General features: G+C 37.8%; 1 protein-coding gene across 23 annotated transcripts in view; it reads left to right on the top strand.

Annotated features, from left to right (window-relative positions):
* The window catches only part of FABP6 (fatty acid binding protein 6), an 80,728-nt gene that overhangs the window by 21,887 nt on the left and 38,772 nt on the right, over positions 1-20,069 (top strand). For 12 of the 23 annotated variants that reach the window (XM_080555424.1, XM_080555421.1, XM_080555420.1 and 9 more), the window contains 5 exons: positions 3,670-3,806; positions 11,276-11,435; positions 13,938-14,042; positions 14,917-15,092; positions 17,343-17,432. In XM_080555424.1, the coding sequence (XP_080411550.1) occupies positions 11,408-11,435; positions 13,938-14,042; positions 14,917-15,092; positions 17,343-17,432 (399 nt within the window). In that variant the 5' untranslated portion in view covers positions 3,670-3,806; positions 11,276-11,407. Of the gene's footprint in view, positions 1-3,669; positions 3,807-11,135; positions 11,180-11,275; positions 11,436-11,723; positions 11,785-13,937; positions 14,043-14,916; positions 15,093-17,342; positions 17,433-18,184; positions 18,313-20,069 lie in introns of those variants that run through there. The other 11 variants (XR_013939375.1, XM_080555434.1, XM_080555430.1 and 8 more) reach the window with 5 other exon arrangements.

Raw genomic sequence — 20,069 nt, 5'->3', positions numbered from 1 at the left:
TTCAGTGTTCGATGCTATCAGTTAGTTGGGTTTCCAGTTCCCAGAGGCTGAGCAGAGGAGGACCTGCACTGTTTGTGTCCTCAGCCTGCCTGGCTCCTGCTTGCAAGCTTACCCAGTACACAGCAGCGAGACGCTAGGAAGCTGATTCAAGCCATTTTTCTTCCTGACTTTCTGTGCTGTGATGACCCCACATAAATCAAATCTAGCTTGATCATCCTTCCTGAGGAATAAAGGGATGTGAGTCAGCTTCACCTACCTCTGACTGCAGCTCCCCATACCAGTCTGTGTTTCTGGTTTCCCTCAGTCCCTAATTACAGGATCTGGACAAAAACCTCTCCTGCTGCTCCCATGCTTGTGAGCATCACTCAGGGTCAATAGCCGCTGTAGTGATTCTGTGCTGCTCTGCGAGAATGACTTCTTTCTGCAGGGATCTACACAGTCCATACATCTTTTCTGAGCAAACTACTTCTGAGCTTTGAGTAGCCTGAAGAGGGAAGGAAAGCAGATCTTCTGCCCAGCCCTGTGGTCAGCCTTTGTGCAAGTGCCAGAATACCGACATGGACCAGTAATCTAATAAGCATTTCTTTTAGGAGAGGAAGCTGGAAGCGGCGATGCAGCTGTTAAGAATCAGGGCACAGAAGGTCTAAATGCCTCCGGCCGCAGAGCTCTTAGTGACACGTGGGTTACAAATGGTAATGCAGTGTGGGAAAAAATAAAGGGATAAGCTGGGCCTAAAAGTACAAATTGCTTGTAGAAAAGCTGCGTTAGAAGTGCAGGTTTTTGTTTTTGAAATCAGCAAGGAAAATAATTTCTCCTTGGCTTTAAAATCCACTTAGGTTCCCAGATTCTGTATCACAGTCCATGCATGTTTGATTAGCAAAATTTATTTTTTTTTCTAAGACAGTATCTGGAGATAGCAATAACTTTAAGCCGGTGTTCAGCAGTGGAGGTATATCTTTATAGTGAATCATCTTTTCAAAAAAATTAGGACTTTTGAGACAAATACTGTCTCAGAGGATGATGTTCCTTCTCAGAAAAACTTATTTTAAATGGGAAAGGTCTTTTTGGTATTTTTTTTATGACTTCATATATATATATGAAGTCATAAATATATATATATATTATATATATATATGACTATATATATGACTCTATATATATATTTATGACTTCATATATATATATGAAGTCATAAATATATATATATGTGTAATATATATAATAATATATATATTATTATTTTTTCAGTGAAAGTTTGTGTTGATTTTGCCATACCAAATCACTGTTATAAAGCCATTATGTAATTGCTATATTTTCTGGTAAACCAAGAGTTTTGATAAATATTGTATTGCAAGGCAGACCTTTGGCAGAAGCCCTTATGTGTTCAGTGAGTAAACGAGAGCAAAGATATAGTGACTTGATTACAGAATCTCATCAGGTGCTTCCAGAAAAAGAAAAAAGAGCTATGTGTGCAGAAGACTTGCGATTTAACATGGGTAGTGCAGCATCTTCAATCTATATATTTAATAATTTGTCTGAATCTTGGTTTTGTAAGTAGTGTAAAAATCCCAATATTGTGCAAGAAGGGTTTAAATCTTGTAGTTCTTTGTCTCCTGTCTCTCAGGACACAAGCTGCATCTAACCTTGTAAGCCAGAGGTTTTTGTACAGAAATCCATCTGTAGCATAGTTGATTCAGCTGAGGAGCAGAATTAAGGCATTATCACTAGATGGCAGCATGGTTTATGACTCAGACTTCTCTACCTGATTGTCAGAGGCTGCTCTGAAAGGCCATGCCTTCCTTCTCTGGGGAAAAAAATCACAGAAATTCAGAGGTGGTGGATTTAGAACCACTTCGTCATGCTCACCAAGGGAGTCATCAGGATAATCTTGGGTGGTAGAATCCTGCCTTATTGGTACATGCAAGTGGTTTGTAAACTTCACCCAAATTTTGTCAGTTTCTGTCTGAGGAAGCAGAATATTGGCAAGCTGACACCTTCTCCAGTCACTGAACTAAGTGTCCAGATTTTTAAGCATCCTGAGAATAGTAGCTGATCTGTATGTGTTACCAAACTGAGCCGTTCAAAAATGCATATTTAGGTTGAAAATGAGGTTTTAAAAAATAAACAGTTGTCTTTCTATGTTCCCTGATGCTTTCTCGTCATTTAGGAGGAAAATGGGTTTTGTTTATAAGCTGTTGTATGGTATTATGAGATGAAGTTCAGATTTTCAACTCTTGTCCAGATTTTTCTCTTGATTCCAGAAGGAAACTTTAAGAGAAATATCTCTTATTCCAGGATTTAATATAAAATCACAGTTGTTAACAACATGGTCTCATTTTCTCAGTATTACATCAGCATTGTTTGAGTAATACCAGCATACTTACTGCTGACCAAGAATAAATAAAACCAGGATAAAACCATTGGAAGAGGCACACCACAGGCTAGATGTAATATAAGCATCTAACAGAAAAAGCAGATGTAAAGAACTGCCTTCTTTGGAGATGGTGAAGAAGTGGCATGAGATATGTTCTCTGATACAAAAGCATATTTATTTCTTCTGTTAAACGTATCTAAACAAATATAAACAGTTTTAACTTTTTGTAAAATATTCAGTGCCATATTATGGTGTATCAGACACATCAAAGCAAAACTGAAGCCCAAAAAAGTACTTACAGGCAAAGAAAAATAGTTTTTTTGTTTGTTTGTTTGTTTTTGTATTTCTAGAAGAGAGATGTATCCTTCTCTGCATCACTTTTTCAAAATGTTCTGTTCTTGCACAGTTAACTTGCATCAGTTTTTTCATTGTGGCACACCCTAAGCACTATGCTAGCACAAGAAAAATATATCAAATATTGGTTTCCCTTGTCTGGCTTTGAGATTCTTTATTTTAAAACAAAATCCTTTTTTGCCTGGTTTATAGGGAAGTAACTTATCACCAGATAGCTGTCTGTGCCATCTAACTCATCTCTTCAGATGAGCCACAGGAATTCGGAATAGAGGAAAAGCTTGAGAGAGTGAAGGAGATGGGAGGGGACAAGTAAACATGGTTTTAAAATATAAGGAACATGAACTGCAAAGCAGATAAGTGCAATATGTGGAGGTTAATACATTTCAGGAAAATCAGTGGAGATACAGGGCAATGTGCTGGAGAACCCATTATACCTAAAAGATGGAGGGATGCCTAGTGTTTTAACAGACAGCAGAGAATCAGGATTTCTGGCTATTAATCCCATCTCATATGACCTGGGGCAAACTACATAATCTGTATTTAAAATATAGTACTATTGCTTTAATAATGAAGGGCTGAGGAACAGCAGTCTGGAAAGCAGGATGCTTAATAAAGTATGCTGTGTTTATTCCATGCATACTGAACTCTGAGTAACCCTTACAGTATGGAAGTTCCTCTGGCAGGCCAAGTGGGGAATTTGGCCTTTCTTTAGTTCAGCTGCTTTGTGTATTTGCTTCAGTAACCATTAGTGATCCAGATACAGAAATGCTAAAGTTACTGAAGTAGAGATGCACAAAAATAAGGAAGCTGTGAAACTGCAAAATCATAAGGAAGAAAAAAATAATCTTTTCCATGTCAGAAATATGAAAACATGTTGGTATTTTCCAAAGAAACACCGTGTTTCAAAGTCAAAAGATTTTTCTTTTCATTTATTTCCTCAGGACTTGCTCAGGACTCATTGATAGCCTGCATTTTTCACCATGCATATCATGAAACAAACTCTGCTATGTATGAAAGAAAATGCTCTGGATGTCCCAAGCTAGAGGAAGAAGATGAAGGGAGTGGGACTATTATCAAGGTACAATTATTAAAATGGCACTTGTATATAAATCACTAATGGATTTGAAATCAGACATTTCACACCTTTTTAAAATGGATTTGTTTTAAAGCAAAGACAAAATAAATGTTTTTTTTTCCCAATATTAACTGTGATATTATATACATATAAATATTTTTCAGAAATTGCTTTGCTTGTAAAAAATAATTCCAACAAAAAACCTTCCAGCTTTATATAAGCTTTTACATACGTGATTTGTAGAAGTGTGCGTGAAATAATGCGGTTGAGCATCTACGCTTTGTTACAGGTATTTTCTAAGGCAGCAGCTTTAGCTGTGTGGTGTAAAACTAGGATGGCCAGGGATATGGCAGCAATTTACACTAGACAGCGCTGGTGTTATTTGAGACCCTTTCATGTCTCTCCGGATTGCTGTCACTCTCTCTCAACACATTGATCCTTTAAAATAGGGGAAAGACGAGGAAAAGACAGAAGCTCTTAGTGTCTTTGTTCTTCCTTGAAACACTACTTAAAATTAATGAGTGTTTCTATAAATGGTATAAAGTCAAAACAGATACAAATGGAAAAATCAAATGTACTTGTGCTTCAAAATACGGTCTTTTTTAAAACATCTCCTTACCAATGCAAATAAACATTTTGTATTAAGTAAATATGACATGAAGTGAAGCTAATAGAGACAAGGTTCTGCAAAATCCTGAGCATCTCCAGTTCTTGTCAGATTCTCAATTCACACAAGGAAATACCTTGTCTTGCAAGGCCAACTAGTAGTGTCCTTACATTAATTACATAACGTTTGTTGTTAAAAGTCCATCATTTACTTCCTTATTAGCCATAGCTGCATGCTAGTAGCCTATGGCTAATAAGCCAATAATGTGAGTACAATTGAGAAAGGCCAAATCATCATAATTTTCATTTTTTAAGAATTTTCAGTTCTTAGTGTTCATGTATTATATTTTTAGATTTTGAAAATCAGTCCTCTATACAGCAGCTAGCATTTAAAAACTGATTCATTGTTTTATGATGTCTGTGAAGAACCAGAGAAGCTCTTAGCAGATTTCCTGTGGAAAGAAGAAATTAAAACATGCTGTTACATAGTGTTTTTTATTGATTTCAGTAAACTTAAGAAATGCTGCACAGAGCTTGCCTTCAAGAAAACCTAAACCAACGTCATATAGACTAAATCATCAGTTGCTTGGTTTCTTAGGTGGAGCATGCTTCCTACTGTAGGGAGCTGCAGAAGGGATGTGAGAGAAGGAATGACAGTAAAATAAGCAAATCGGTGCAGTGCCCTTGAAAATGAAGAAGTTCTAGGACTGATTTCAGAAAGTTGTCCAGCTATCATGAGAAACCCGCTGCCAACAGAGTCCAGGCAGAACTCCAGTGTATACTCTAGAAGCAGGGTAAATTTGTGAAACATCCGGGTCGTGGTTTCATCCCACATTTATCCCACTGCCTCCTAAGCCTCATTTGACAAAACTTGTACAATCACATTAGAAGTTCATTAGGTAACTGTAAGTCCAGACAGGGATTCCAGGGCATTACTGATGCCTTTGAAACACGTTGTGACTAAGGAAGAAGTTATTTTGGGTGGTGTTGTATGGTGGTGACAGCCTATTTCAGAAACCTGCATCCAGATACCCTCCTGCCAGCAGTTCCTGCTAACGTTAACTGCAGGTACAGAGCACCTTCGTTTTACAGGGGGATACAGCCGTTTTTTCCCCTTTTTGATGCTGACTGAGGATTGCTTAGAAGACCACAGCCATGTGACAAGTCTCCAAATTAGACTAGATTACCTTGAAGATAAGTTCCAATTTGAAGTTACGTTGTTCTGATATGTCAGCAAGTATTATCATATAGATACTATCAAGTAATAAAATCTTTACAACGCATCATATAAACTATGTAGATAAAGGGGATATGACTATTATTTTTTGGTCAGAAAAGTCAGAAGGGGTAGTTACAATGATTCCTGTCTTTAGGGATGTCAGATACTAATTTATTAGAACAATGCTTGCAGTCTGTTAGGGACTTTCAATATAAGTATGTCAAACAAATATATGGAGGTAGTATCTTTTAGCTCAGTTTGCTTTTATCAGAAGACTGCAGATAAGGCTGAATTATAATCTTGTTTTAGCAATTTTTAAAAACTTCTCTGTATTAGACCAAAACTGTTGAGGTACAAAATGTTCCATAGTGGCTTTTAGTCCAAAGGTGATATTTCAAAGAAAGCTTAACAGGTTTGTGTGACCCAAATTGATGGGAGCCAGTCATTTTTCTACTGTGCACTTCCAAATTTTATATGTCAAAAGTGGCATAACAAAAATCTTCAAGTCTTCTGTTGAAGTCTTTACTAAAACTTTAAAAAAAAAAAAAAAGATACCTTCCTGTTTCTGCTGTCAGTCCCCATTACCATTGTTTTGGATACAATTGATTAAATAAATGTAAGATAACTAATTAAAGGAAAGAATCCTGAAGAAAGAAAAGAACAATTAGATTCAAAAGAAGTCGCTAGTATCAGTCTTACTGTACGTTATGTAAGTTATGTTAGTATATCCATTAATGGCCTTTTATTAAAAGGTGAGTAGTGTACTAACGAAACTTGTTGAGCTGGAAAACATTTGAGATCCTAGTAAAACTGGGGTAAGCGGAGTACTAGGATGATAAGAATAAGTCTGTCACTTCAGAATTGTCTTAACAGAGTTTGGCGTGGCTTAGCCTGATTGCTTTAGTCTAACAAAAACAACAAAAAATGGTGCCCTCTAAAGAAATTTGGGATAAACTCAGAGAAAGAAAGGGCAGTTCTGGCGCAAGTACAAACAGATTTAGAACAACAATTCATTAATTTAAACTATAAATTAAAAGAAAATTTTTACATACCAGGGAGTAAACTGCCTGCTAAAATAACAAAGACAAGCACTTCATAGAGTGCTATCAGTTCTAAAAATCTGAAATGGTAACAGAGATATCCCTCCCAGTTCTTTGTTTGGGTGCTTTTGAGTTTAGGAGTGCAGATTTAATTTGCTTAGGTGTTGGATTCTGAAAAGCCAATGTGTAATACAAAGTTCAGAGAATTTATACTGAGCCTTAAGCTTGCAGAAAAAATGTTCAGTTCACCCAAACCAGACACGTACCACTAGCTCAGTTAGCATGGCCTTCATTTTTCTCCTAATAGGCATAACGAAGTGTAACTCAGATCACAATTGCAATGAACATTTTTCGGTGGCTATATCCACATTGTGTGGATACTCCCCCAGCAGCTTGTTTCCTTCTCCATGCCAATACTTCCACTGTGCCATCACAGGTATTGGTGTGATCATCTGAGTAACTGGATCACAGCACTGATCCAGCTGAAAAATAGCTTTATATTTTGGGGTATTTTTAATTCAGATCAGGCCCTTGCTCTGGTTGCTGTGTTACTGCATAAACACTTGTGCCACCACAAAGCAAGAGGTGACTCTTGAACAATTTAAACAGTGCCTTCATATCCTCAGGCTGCTCTCAGTCACTGCATGGTTTGCAGACACCTCTAGGCCAATGAAAGGGCTAAATGTTGTTGATTGTGCTGGTGCCATTGGTCTTCCCCTCCTCTCATACCTCCTGCTCTACTGGCAGGCTATGACCACCTACTGAGACAGTTCAGGGAACAAAATCAGCTGAAAAATGGTGAAACCACCTGAAAACTAATCAGTTCATTTTTTCTTACTTTTTTTTTTTGGGGGGGGGGGGGGGAGTTTAGTTTTCTGTCTTTTTAGTTGTCCAAACCAGACCTCAGCAGTCCTGTTGAGATGACATTCAGAGATCAGGAGCACCAGCCAGGGGCAGCAGAACCAACCACTTCTTACAGAAGCTATGCCAGCTTGAACCAGTTAATTATCTTGCTCACTGGAGGTCTAAAGACTCAACAGACTAAAGGTTTTCCTGATAACAGTGCTTTGGCAGGAAATAACGCAAGTTTCCTTTATGGGAGTCCCCAAAATACTAGTTTTCTGAAGGGTTTGAGCCTTCCTCCCCTGCAAATGTTCCCATCTCTCAGCTTCTGGTAGGATCCTTTCTTTCTGTGTTTTTTTTTTGTTAGGCAGATTCAACCCTTCAGAATGTCACATGTGGGGCAAGAGCAGCATCTGTACTGAGTCACCTGTAGAGGTGTTGTACAGCTGGCCAGAGCATTTCTGTTAAATGTTTGGAGTCTGTACAAGCATTAGCTTTTCAATAATTCAGCCACATCTTGTTGGTAATTACTTTTCTACTGCTTGTGAGTTTAGAATAATAGCACCTAGTACTATGCTAAATGGATACTTAATAAGGCAAAATTACAATACAACTCCCATGGAATTACACATTACATTAACACCAAATGAGTTCATTCTGAATTCATTATGAATGATTACTCTGAATACCAAAGGAATTAATAATCATTAGCCATTTCTGTGGAGAGTTGTTGAATAATCACCAGATACAGCTGTGTTAAGAATTTACAAGCTTTCCTGATCAGCATTCATTCTGAAAGGATCGTTAAGGGTAACTTTCTTTTCAGGGGAGAGCTCCTACTTTTATTCTGAATCGGTATTCCTTGTTCAACTGCATTCCAGTTTTAAAAGCACTTCAAAGACAGTCACTCAACCTTGTTCATTCACTAATGGAATTACTTTCCTTATCTCCACTTTGTCTTTAAAGTATCTCAGTTGGCTTTATACTACATGTCTGAAAGGTTAATAAACTTTAAAGCATGTTGGGAGACATTCAAGGGCAGGGTGACTCCGACATGACAAAAAGAATGCAAAGGCGTTATATTTATGACTGTGGCAAGTAAATTCTGAAAGTAGAGGTATCCTCGGCCTTTGATTTGGTTCCTGAAAGTTCCTTCTGTTCCTACCAGCTTTTGAAGACTCAGCTGTTCTGCATATCAGAAGTAGCTGACTTGGGGGGCAGCGGGAATTAACTACTCCCTTTAGATGAATTTTTCCTTTGGGTATAAGCTTCAATGAGGGTTTTACTTCTCTGAAAACTTACTCGTGCTAAGTGTCTGCAACAGCCACACAATTTCAACTCACATGATCCTAATAAATTTAAATGCACTGTTGAGCCTTTCTGAATAACTTCTCATTGTAACTAGTGGCTTGAGTCCTTCCCATAGTATAGGAGGCTTGCTGTGTGCTGATGTTAGAGAGGTGCCTTAGAAAGCCATCAGTTAGATAAGCTTTACTGCGAGTGTTTTGTTGTGCCTTTTTTTTTTTTTAATTCCATGAGACAAACTCAGTATAAAAAGCCTGTGTGCCTTAAGTCTCACAGAGCAAGGTTATACCACTTCCTTGCAGTCTGTCTGCTGACAGTGGGGCTCCATATCAGCACACAAACCCTTGTGTTTCTCTGTGCTGAATCCACTCAGTGGGGTTTGTAAATGCTAGTCTGCCACAAATAACATTTGCATATAAAGTTAGATTCATTAAGTTGTTTGTGTTGAAGCTGTAGCTTCGCTGTAGGTGAAGCTGAAGAATTCAGACTGAATTCAGGGAAGCAAGCATTTGGCCTATGTTCTGTAATGTTTAATTAAATCTATATGAAGCAACCCTGTGTATTATTGATTGCCCAGATAGCAATAAAATGTACTTAAGCAAAGACTAATAATATATGGTATTTCAGTGTTGCCATAATCCAATGTTTAGGAAATCATTATCATTTAGAAATATGTCCCAAAATGAAACATGAAGATAATTGCTTGTATAAATACTGATACACTTAACATGACTCTTACTGAGCTGATTGTCTGGCTCAGGCGGGAGATTTTTCGTTTCACACAGTCACAGAACAAGGAGATTGGAGACTGGTCTTGGAGCTTCAGCTGTGGCATTGCGCTAGATACAAACCCTGGCACGCTTTAACTGAAGCCAGGGGGTTTTATGGGGGGGGTAGGGACTTGCTGTAGGACATGCTGATTGGCGTACAGGCCTTGGCCACCAGATATTTGGCCACCAGATGGCACAGTCCCCTATAGAATAATGTAACTTTCTTTGACCTACGTAAAGGGCAGCTGCATCTTCCTCCTGAAAATGATTGATAGTGCCAGGTACCCTGAAGTTAATAACCCTTCTGAAAGCTGTTTTTAACTTTTACACCTGGAGTTTTTTATTCTTTTGTCTTTCTCTATTACAGCTCTTGCCTCATGCCTTCTTTTTACACCCTTGTATGTGTAAAGGGAACTGCCTCTCATTTTTCCACTGGTCTCAGTTATAGCTGTTAATTCAGTTGGATTTCAACTCAGTTGTGTTAAGCAGAAACATGGCATAAACAAGGATGTTTGCAGCAGTGTGCAGCTACCCACATTGCTGTAGATGGAATGGATTATATATGTAATGATGTATACGTGTATTTTGAAAAAAAATGTGGATAATTTTGGTTTAATTTATTGTGTTTTTTTGGTTTTTTTTGTTTGTTTTTTAACTGAGTAATTCTGCACCATTTAGCTAAGTGCCCAGCCCACCGAGGTTGAAGCACTGCTGTAGAGGTATGCAAAAGCAACATCACAGGCTTACAGCTCTGAAGAGGCAGGAAAATCATGAGTATTGTAAATACAAAGTGTAAGGTCATTAAATGAGAATGCAGTTTTTAGCTGAAACTGAGAGGAACTTGGATGACTAACCTTAACAATTGTGCAAGTAATCATCACCTCAGTAAAGTCAGAGGGTCTCCATCCCTTTATTCTTGGAATAAATATTGTCCTGACTCAATATTTGAAAGACTATTTAATGAAATTCTTCATTCTCCAGTGCAGTCTTGAATTTCATTACATTTTATAACAAAAAGGCAGGAACTAAAGCAGAGATTTATTCCAGAATGAGTGAGCAGAAAATGGATGCAAATACAAAATGCACATTAGAAATTCCTCTGCACAGATGGGTACAGACGGTATGTTTGCTCACAACTTGTTCTAAACTGGTTCGGGTCCCAAGCAGCCAGGCAGAGTAAGCATGGTTATTGACACTGTGCAGTCTTACCTTTATTTTTTATATGGATGTTTTTAATACATTCTGCAATTCTCACATACAGCGTAGCATTACAACTCCTTGGAGGTGAATAAACTCCTCCTTAGTGTAGCAAGAATGACCAACCCAGCCAAGTAACTATTCACCTGTAATTTACTGTATGACATGCCGGCGCTGTGCCCACCACATTCCCACTGCAGACAAGCTCTAAGTGTTGTATAGCTGTGTATATGTCAGCATTTTTATATCACATCACAAGATAATTATCAATATAATTTGATCTTTATAAAGAAAGGGAACATAAAAGCCCAAGTACTGTTCATATAATCTGATTATCTTTTTCCTGTTTCAGAGAGTTGTGCCGTTTTCTTTATCCAGTTTGATCTATCTTCCAAGGTCCGTGTGGTGTTATTGTGCCAATGGCATTGTCCCCTAATAAGTTCTGTGTAAACAGACGAGTTTATGGCTTGAGTTCATTTACCTTCTTCACAGGGTTATACACGTCTCTCTGAAACGTTGAGAGCCTAGTGCAAGACAGAGGCCTTCGATACTGAGCTAACCTGAGGATGGTCGCACTGGTCACCCACTCCCCAAAAGCACAGCAGTGGCGGGACCTTTCGGTACATGGAGCATACAGAGCCACATGAAGGAGGCAAGTCTCTTACCTAAAGACTTGCACAGCCAGTTGTGCTGAGCAGCAATAAAGATTCTCACAGCCCATCAGTGGAGCAACTGCAGAACTCCCTGGGTGACTGAAAGTAATTGGCTCTTCAGAGCTCTCACCCTTTGCTTCTAAGGGCTTGTTTATTATAAGAATGTTTAAATTAATGTGCCATGCTTGGACGCAGGATTTATGCATGGACCTAGGATTTCTTACTGACTCCATCATTCTTTCACTATACTATAAGCACTGATAGGTCACTTTTTTTTCTGTTTTCAGCTTGCCCATGTATGGAAGGGGGTTGAAGATACCTTCCTGTAAATTGAATTTTCGAATTTATGTGAGTGAAATTACGAGGGTTTTTTGCCTCTGTAATGGCACAGAGTTTTACACTGTTGTAGCTTAACTGGTAACTACTTAGCTTTGCCCTGGCAATAAGAACAGAGGTCTCTGTGCATGTGCAGCCACTTCGTTGGGTTCCATGCTAATGCTGTTTTATTTTATGGAGACGAGGCCTAAGGACCTGGGTCTAGCTGATGAAGGAAGTTTCCCTTTCAGTTATCTGCTCCTGCACAAGCTTCAGATTAAGCTGAAACAGTTCTAATAAAAAAAAAAAGAAAAGAAAAGAAAAAAAGGAAAACAAAAGTGTCAAATATGGTGGCAGAAGGGTCAGAATCGTTTTACAGACACTTTAAAATCAGGTGCAAAGGTAATACTGACTGCAAAGCAAGTTTCTCTGTTCCTTCCCTGAATCTTATGAATTTGTAACTGATACAAAAACCAACTATTAAAACACGGGCATGAGAGAAAAGTACTTGAATGCTGATCACGGAACAGGGAGAATGTTCGCAGAAGTAAGGTATATGGCTTTCTGCTATTTCAAGTAAGGAGACATCCTTTTAATGGCAAGCAGACAGCAGATGGTATGGCTTTTGTGGCGTCACAAACTCTAGCACAATACAGTCAGCCGCTGCACAGCATGGGACAATTTAAAGCTGAGTAAATATGGGGGGAGTTGAAGGGATAGGGGTGGGAAGGCACTAATTCCTGGGACATTTGTTCCATTTTTATTTTACAAATTGACCATGATTTTTTATGCTTCCCTTTTGTTCACTTTCTGCATCTGCATCTGTGCTAGAAAACTGCTTTCCTGCCATGAGCGCATACCAAAATCAGTAGTTTTAACAGGACTGCTGCCTCAAAAACACATCTTCATGATAAACTTTTATATCTTTTTACAAAGATGTAAGATTTTGAAATTGCTTTTTGTCAGACCTTAGAAGAGGAAGTAGGTGGAAAAAAACAAACAATGTAAATTTCCAAGTAATAAACATGAGGCAAGATCCTTTCCAGTCCATAGGTATGATCTCTTACAAAACTGACTCAAGATATTCTGAAGCTTTTTGTGGTCAGAAAATTCTTTTCTATTAGAAATCTCCTTCTTGCCTGATTCAGACTCTTAACCCACCAGTCAGTTTGTTGTTCTGGAATCCCTCTTATTTTGCCCCTGTAAGGAAAAGTTTCAGAACTGTGAAGATTTTTCTAAGATAGGTAACGTTTTCTTACTCAAACCTCAGATACTCTGTGTATTCCAATGTTATGACACTGTTAGCACATAAATCCTAGGAAGGTTTTTGTTCAGATTAAAAGCTGTTGGTCTATATCATCAGCCAGTGGAGCAATGCCAACACACTGTAGCTGGGAATTTCTTACCCTGCTCTTGTATGTGTTCTAAATTACCCCATGGACTCTCACTTTTAGCATATTACACAAATGAGAGTACTGATTCTACTTTTCCCAAATAAGTATATACTTCTGAAATGTTTGTACTTTGTGCAAAAGTTCACTAAGCAATTTGAAGCACGATTTGTCTCCTGATATTAAATAAGATATGGGAACATGGTGCCATGAGTGTTTCTAATGTACTTTACATTCAAGTACTGTAAAATATTTCACAATTCTTGTCTTCATATGGGGATAAGGAAGGATGTGCAGGTGCAGTAATTTACCCAGAACCTTGGCATTGCCCAGGTCCCAGCAGAATTACTTAGGAATCTGGGCAGCCTGTTTCCTATTTTCACATATTAACTAGTATAGGATATGCTTCCAAATACAGCGAGGTTGTGATCGAAGGACGCTGCTTTGAAGATGTTTTCTCCCTGTTTCATCATAAAATATTTTACCTTTATTCCATCATCTCTGCAAAATCAGTGGGATCTTTAAGGGAAATATATATTACTTTCTTCAAATATGCAAAAAAGAAAACCCAGCTTTTGCCCTTGATATCTGCTGATCTCCAGATTACTGTCAAGGATCTTTAATTGAATTATGGCCCTTTTCAGATAGGTCAATGGCATCCATGTTAGTGACTCACATAGATCATAAAAGTATATTTCACAGGGGCGTGAGTACAGGTGGGCTGAACAGCTTGGGCTGGCTTATAAAAATGAGGGCCTCAGGCCATCTGCACTTACCAATTCTTCTTTGTTTCAGCGGCTATCCTGCACTACCAGCCACATCACCAGGGCAACATGGCATTCACAGGCAAATACGAATTTGAAAGCGATGAGAACTACGATGACTTTGTGAAGGCAATTGGTAAGTATGTCTTGGCGTGTAAGTCTTGAAGGTTATAAATTAGAAATACTTTTTTAAAGGGGCTTTTTATTGAAATGTCAAGAGAGCAACAGGAAATACCAGTCTTGGTAGGAGTGCTCAGCACTTCAGCAAGAGGATTCAGTTTTCATTCTTATAAGAAGCACTATTAGCCACAGGAAATAGTCCCCTTGTACAGAAGCAGGTATTCGTGTTCTGTGGCAGCAGAATGAAGGGCAGAGATGTTTGCAGTATAATAATCATGAAGATCACTTTTTCTGTTCTAAGTATTCATTGGTGGAAGTAAAGTTTTAAGTATGAAAGTACTTGTCAAAATTTTTTACAGTAACAGGTTACTGTGAACCCTTTCAGAAGACTGCCTAAGCCCATTTCAGAGATTACCCCTGTAAAATCTCTTAGGAACACTATGATCTGTGTGCAAAAGTTCAGTGCTTGTGTTCATTTATTTACAAAGCAATAGTAAATAGGAATGCCCAGCTGTATAGCAGAGGCAGAAGTTCATAGACATTAAATTCCATGTATCTGGACATGTAGCCTAAGAAGAAAGAAAGATGTGAACATTTATATATTGCAGCTATATGTTTACTGTGTATCCTTTCTAAGGGAAAAGAAAGCCAGACTAAAACCTATTCTTTTAGCAAATGAATTGATGTCCCTGTATCTTCCTTTATATAAATAATTTAAACTCAGCTTTGATACTGCTGTAAAACAAACAGCAACAACAAAAAAAAATTAAAACACAAATCAGATGTTCAAACATCAATGTCTGACAACAAACACACTGTTAGTATGCTTCAATTCCAATACAGATAGTAGGATATTTGATTTGATAAACTGTATTTTTCTATTTCTTAAGGTCTCCCCAGTGAGAAGGTTGAGATGGGAAGGAATTGCAAAATAGTCACTGAGGTGGTGCAGAATGGAAATGACTTCACCTGGACACAGCATTTCCCAGGAGGTCGCACCACGACTAACACATTCACTATTGGCAAGGAAGCAGACATGGAGACAATGGGTGGTAAAAAGTTCAAGGTAAATTAATTTCTCCCTTGAGTTCTATGTTGTCCCAGTTGTTTTTTGTTTTGTTTTGTTTTTTTAATGTAGGGTGAAAATCAAATCTGTCTCAAGGATGCATATTTTTTCCCCATTTCTTGATGACCCTAGCAAAATATCTAAAGCTGATTTTAATGAGCACTAGAGCTTCAACACTGTATTTACTAGTAAAGAACAAGGGCAGAGTGATGAGCATCCTACTGGTGTTGTAGCTGAAGCAATCATAATGTTAATTAAAACTCTGACAAGGTGGTTGACAGCTGTCTGCGTTGTCCAGCACCATGCAGCAACTCGAGCACACTCTATGAGGAGCGCTATGATCCTTAGCTCTGCCTGTGCCTGACAGCAGTGCTTGCCTTTTAAAGTCACCTGTGCTGAGCCTTAAACAAAGGACTGCATAAAGTGAAGGGGAAAAAAAACTCTCTGTATTCTCCATACTATTGGAAGTATAGAGCAACTTGCAACTTGAACAGTCTTTAGTGATAAGGGAGACTGTGCAACCTTGAGCTGATCCTATCATGGACAAAATCTTGATACAGAACCTGCTGTAAAACAGTTGCTTTATTGCCTTATTCACTTCTCTTCCATTAGAAGGGATAGGTTGGGGTAACTAAACTCAGCATTTGTGACGTGTCCAGAACCATACAACAGATTACTGGATAAATGCTTTGTATTGAAGAGACAGGAAAACCAGCAATTTTTTCAGGGAGCTGTGACAAAATGAGAACAGTAATAGTATTGCATGATTTCCAGAATGCTGTTTCAGTCATACCTTTCTGATTCTAAGAGAAATATAAGAAAGAATGTCATTGCCTTTGAGAAATCTTTATGAAGCCTAGTGTATGGAAGAAAACATAATTCTACTTGGTCAATTTATTGCAAACTTCACAATTTTGAAATATTATTAATTCTGTCTTCTTTTTGAGCACTTCGGCAGTCCAAATCCTATTAAGTAGCCAAAGATGAGTGCAGGGTAAATGACTCAGCAGAGAAACCACTGCCTTTCAGCACAGAGTCACTAACCAATATATAAATTAGTAAGACTTTCCTTGTATATGGTAAAACATGTTTTTTTTTAAAGTCCCCTCTTCTCTTCACTTTGCACATTACTTTTTTGCTTTCTAAATATGACTGGCTGATCTGTCTTTATTATTAAAAGCACAGGCAAGGCTGACTAGTTATGGAGGCAAGACTAATTTTCTGATGGAACTGCATAGCTAGTTTTGTTAGTCAGCTGAAATGTTGTAGCATTTGTAATCTTCGTATTAGCATCCTGGCATGCTCCTCCCATATAGAAGTAACTCTTAGAATAGAGTAGTTCACTTGGAAGGGACCTTCAAAGATTATCAAGTGCAACTGCCTGAGCACTTCAGGGCTAACCAAAAGTTAAAGCATATTATCAAGGGCATTATCTAAATGCATCTTGATCATGGACAGGCATGGGGCATCAACCACCTTGCTAGGAAGCTTGTTTCAATGTTTGACCACCCTCATGGTAAATAATTTTTTCCTAATGTCCAGTCCAAACCTACTCTGTCACAGCTTTTGTGCCATTCCCTTGTGTTCTGCCATCAGTTACCAGGGAGAAGAGACCAGCACATCCTTCTCCATTTCCCTTCCTCAGGAACTTGCAGAAAGTATAGCAACTGACACGTTATAGTATAAAGGTGTGACTGCAGACTGTACAGTCATCTTCATCTATACTTAAATGATAGAGGTGAACTCTAGTGTAGTTAAAGGCATGAAACTCAGGATCTAGGGTGAAGATTAATATCACTAGCCCACAGTGACTTTTGAGCTGCTTGCAGGCAGGTTATCAGTATATGAGAACGCTACTTTAAAAATAACTCATACAATTTCACTTTTTACTGACAAAACAGAAGAACCACATAAAACGTTGAGGACTGAGAACACAGTCTGCAATAAGACCGTCTTTAGAGCTATGAGTGAACATTATTTATGATTTATTGTGTAAATATGGAACCGGGATGTATTGTTACTTGAATATTTTTCTATTTAATAAATTGTGGATGCTTATATTAGCTTTATTAGTTTATGCTTAGGAACTAAAGCACAAGGATTTTAGTCTTTATCATGAAGCTGTTTATATAATACACAAGTTTTACTTTTATTAAAGGAAAAACTTTAACCAGCAGGTGCACAGATGCTAGTGTTTACTTTAGTAAATGCCAATAGGCCCAGAGAATATTAAACCTCTCTCTATTACAGGCAACTGTTAAAATGGAAGGGGGAAAAGTAGTAGCTGATTTTCCCAACTATCATCACACTGCAGAGATTGCTGGAGGAAAACTAGTAGAGGTGAGTTCTCAACTTTTTTTTTTTTTTTAACAAAATAATCTAGATAAGATCTATAGCATTAAAATTCTGAGTTTAGAAAAAAAAAAGAAATACAGCAAAGCTGTTAATTAACTTTCCCTTTCAGTCTAGATCATCTAAAGTTTTACGCAGGTTTAATTGAAAATTAGATGAACAAAAATTACATATTTTTAATAAACTTGTAATGCGTTTTGTATCCTAGACACCGTTTTTTAGCTGTAAAAGATTGGAGTGTTGAACCTGAGCTATTCCTGAGTTACTGTGTCTTTGACCATATTCACTTAATAAAACTTCTAAAAGATAGATTTTTTGAGAATCAGAAATCATAATGCTTGATAACTCTTCCAGAATTGTGACTTGTATTTGTGTCAACTACGTATGCCTGAGTATGTTTTCAATAGATGCTACCCACAAGTAAATTACTGTCTGAGTCAGGAAAGGACTCTCACCATCCTTGAAAGAGATACTGTCAATCATTTACTGCTTTTGGAGAATAATCATCTGTCTTAAAGCCCGATACTAACTTGGAGTTGGTGATTGCTAAGTCTAGCAACACAATGTATTTCAAAGTAGACTAAACCATTCAGCTTATTTTTCAGATATGTTCTACTAAAGGGTACATGTGCTTCAGTAAAGGGTGGGTTCTAGGAGCCAGCTAACAGGGCTTTTCATTTGTTACACTGAAGCTTTAACTGCTCTGTTCAACCAAATTTTTGGTTTGTTCTTTATTCCAGCTCTCTACTGCTTCTGGTGTAACCTACAAGAGAACCAGCAAAAAGATTGCTTAAGGCATTAAAGCACATTTTCCAGTGTACTGAAAAATATGCAACAATACAATTAAATAAAATACACTTCTGATCTATTTCGCTCTCTCTTTTCTTTACAAAGATGAAGAATTGTTTTTCAGAGTAACATTATTCCCAGTAACATTATCCCATAATTCCTGAAGATCTGAGAAACATTCCTCATAAAAAGCACAAGACACAACAACACGGACTTAGCGATGCTGCTCCAGTATAAATATTTCAGGATGTAATACATACTTGGCATATTCAAATGTTGTCTATCATATAATAGAAGCTCTATTCTGCTGTCTAGAAAACAGGACAGTATTTTGCCCAAGGCTTACATCATGTTGTTGGTTGGAAGGCAGAAATATGGGAGATTTAAAAGAAAATTTATTGAAAGATGTGCTTTCATATTGTTCTCGGAGTTACTTCATTCTCATCAGTATCTCTTCTTTATCCACACTCCTGGAGAATGTTTAAGGCTTTCCAGACAGACTGTTGTGGGAAACTGTGGAGTCGTTCTTCTTCAATGCAATGCTGCTTATTTACAAAGAACACGTGAAAACCCATTTTCTTGACTGCAATAAGAATTAGATATAACAGGTTTTGGATTCACCATTCCAAATCACTTCTGGCCAACACCTGGTCCACAAAGATTTCTTTTTTAGAACTCCCACTATAAAGTCCTTTTTTGAGCTGTCTTGCCTTCTGGATCTATCTAGCTGCTTGTCTTCACCATTTGCTAATTAATAACTAGCCAGGGCTTGTAATTTGTGTACACAAGTTCATATTCTAATTTCTGTCTTGTACAAGACTGATGACCCCAATCAACTCGCATTAAAAAAGGCTCTTAGCTGCTTTTATTTTTGTCCCCTTGATAGAGACAACAAGGCTTTCCAGGCTCCATCAATTTACCCAAAATAGGCTGCACAGAGCTTAAGCATTGCTCAACATATTACTTATTCTGTATCCAAAGAAAAGGATAATGCTGAACTCTTGATTACAGAATCACATTAGCAAAACACAAGTATTAAACCTGCTCAGTCTTAGAACATTCTTTTGGTACATGCAGCAAACAGATCTACTGCTTTAACTTAAAAACAAACAAACAAAACAAAAACAAAAAACAAACAACAACAAAAACAGCCTCTTTGGTCATATTGTTGAACCACATAAGGGAGACCAATCATTTCTTCTTTCAACAAGAGGCATTCCTTTGGCTTTTACTTTCCCTACCCTGTAGCCTTGATGTGGTGGAAAGCAACACAAAGCATAAGTGTTGAAATAAATCGCAATACCCAGGGCTGCAAAGCTGTCCCTTGCTGGGCCAACAGAGCCATTGTGCCAGCTGCACAAACTTTTCTTAATCACACAGCTGTCTGAAAACTTTACAATGCTGTAGATCCCATTGGAAAGTCCTTTGACAGACCATGAATAATAATTTCAGTTTTTTATGCTTCACTGTCAGCTAATTTTGATTTTAAAGGGAACTAGAAGAGTCACCAGAACCACACAAAAAATATTTGCTAAGTGGAGCAACCGATTAAAGAGATGAGAAATGTCTCAATGGAAAGCTGGACTTGAGTGCTAGATTCTCGTGTACTCCCTGGGAAATCGGTATCATTTCATCAGAGAAAAATTCATCTCAATGAATATAAATACAGTTTTTTTGCTCAGTACTTACAGATTTGCAGGTTCCTGTGAAGGTTGGTGCAGGGGGTGAAGAGGCAAAATAATTACTTTGATAACTTGTTTATTAATCCAAAGAATTTCAGTTATTAGAAAGTTTTGTCCAAGGAAGCAGTGCTTCATTCTGGCCCATACCATATTC

The sequence above is a fragment of the Anser brachyrhynchus genome (assembly GCF_964034855.1).
Source record: "Anser brachyrhynchus genome assembly, chromosome: 14".
Taxonomy (NCBI): Eukaryota; Metazoa; Chordata; class Aves; order Anseriformes; family Anatidae; genus Anser; species Anser brachyrhynchus.
This window is presented reverse-complemented; position numbering and strand designations above follow the sequence as displayed.